General features: G+C 58.4%; 1 protein-coding gene across 1 annotated transcript in view; it reads right to left on the bottom strand.

Moving 5' to 3' along the window:
- Positions 1-204: 204 nt before the first annotated feature.
- The window catches only part of ARL13A (ADP-ribosylation factor like GTPase 13A), a 5,601-nt gene continuing 3,888 nt past the window's right edge, over positions 205-1,917 (bottom strand). Inside the window, exon 8 of the mRNA XM_014954931.1 lies at positions 205-1,626. Within this exon, the coding sequence (XP_014810417.1) occupies positions 1,550-1,626 (77 nt within the window). The 3' untranslated portion in view covers positions 205-1,549. The remainder of the gene's footprint in view (positions 1,627-1,917) is intronic.

The following is a 1,917-nucleotide window of genomic DNA, read 5'->3' as shown; positions in this document are numbered from 1 at the left end:
GGGCTCCACCGCAGGCAGGGTCCCCCCTGCTTTGCCCCCCCCACAGCACCCACATCACAGGCACCACAGGGATCTCTATCAGAGAAAGACATGTGCTTACTAAAAGTGCTGAATTTACAAGCCAGTATTAATTCGTTGCTCTTGTTATTTACAGTTTATTTACAATTAATCACTATAGTCACGGACAGCTGGATCTGTCAGAGATTTACAGCAGCCTGGCACGGCAGGGTAGGCAGAGTTTCTCTTCTTTTCCCTCTCAGCCCTGCCAAGGGCTTTTTTGATTGTCCCCCACCCAGGAGTGGGAAAGCCTGGCCTGTTAATCAGTAATTGGGGGAGCCAAGGTGACTCACGCTCCGCGGCTGGGCACAGCTCAAGTCTCAGCGCTGTTACAGCTGTGGAGGGAAAAGTGCCACACTCCGGACTCCACGTGAAGGGTTTCCAGGGCCAATGGCTGTTTTCCCTGCATGGGCACCCACCTGGACAGCGTGAACCCCCCAGCATGGCCTGGTTGCTGCCACAGCCCACCTCTGCCAGACACGGTGCGTGTCATGGATGGGTTGCAATGCCCCATCCCTGGAGGGGTTCAAGGCCAGGCTGGATGGGGCTTTGACCAACCTGGTGTGGTGGGAGGTGTCCCTGCCCAGGGCAGGGAGTTGGACTGGATGGTCTTTAAGGTCCCTTCCAACCCAAACCATTCTATGATGCTATTATTCTATGATTCTGTGTGTTGGGATACGAGTGCTGCTTGCTCTCCCGTCTCAGAGCTGAGCTGAGCACAGATCAGGGACGGTCCTGGACTTCAGGTGCCAGGCTGGCAGTGACACAGGAGCATTTTTTGCTGCCTGTGGGTCACCACTGTCCCTCCTGGGAGGGCGGCAGGATCAGAAGGAACATTCCCCTCCTGGGAAGGAGCCTCCAGGCTCCAGGAGGAGCCTCCACCACTACCTCTGCCATTGAACTCCACAAGTCTTTGCTGACAGGCTGCAAAGATGCACAGACAACACAGGCATCACCCTCCATCCACCGTGCGAGGAGGGTCCTGACAGCCCCACCAGGTGAAGCTCCCCTGCAGATCATCAATGATTGCCCTCCCACCTTCACCAGCAGGAAACTCGACCGGTCCGGGCAGCAGCCAGGGACTGACTGAGGGGCCGAGTCAAGACGGCTTCACCTGGGCATGGGACAGGTCAACATATAGGCTTTTCCCCTGGGATATTTCCTCCAAGCTTCCTCTCTTCCACCATCTCAGTCGAGTTCAGAACAAATCTTCCACAGAATACTAACGCGGGGTCGGCAAGTGGCCGGCTGTTTCCTTTCCAGATGGGTTTGTAGCCCGGCTGCCAGAGAGGCATCTTACAAAGGGACTTTTGGCTCGCTCCTGCGGATCCCTGGCTTTCAAGCCATGCAGAGGACAACGCTGCTGTTCATGCCCCAGGACTGCCCCAGCCCTGGCCAAGCTCTCCAGGAGCCCTGCACGAGCGTGGGTCCTACTGCCACGGTATCCTGGGGTCCTCTGGGACCACACATCCCCTGAGACGTGCCTTCCTGCTCAGGGGACGATGGCGGACTGCTGCTTCCTCTGCTCCTGCCTCATCTTCAGAGCCAGCATCGCCCGGCGGTACAGGTCTGGGGAGGAAGGGAAGTGGTCAGGCACTAGAGGGGTTAAGCCCTGGGGTCCAACCTGGCACCTTGGCTGAGTGAGGGCTGCAAGGACCCCCCAGGCTCCAGCACTGTCCACTTGTGTGGCCTCCCCGCATCCCACCCAAAGGCAGAGACAGCAGCATCTGCCTCCTCAACAGCCCCCACCTTGCCCTGCAGCAGCACTTGTTTGTGCCCGTGTCCCCACAGCAAGGACCCCACAGCTCCTGCACAGCTCACACCCTGCTCCCAGCAAGCCAGACACTTTCCCCCCCCCCA

This window comes from Calidris pugnax, unplaced genomic scaffold (genome assembly GCF_001431845.1).
Source record: "Calidris pugnax isolate Ruff unplaced genomic scaffold, ASM143184v1 scaffold38, whole genome shotgun sequence".
Classification (NCBI taxonomy): Eukaryota; Metazoa; Chordata; class Aves; order Charadriiformes; family Scolopacidae; genus Calidris; species Calidris pugnax.
This window is presented reverse-complemented; position numbering and strand designations above follow the sequence as displayed.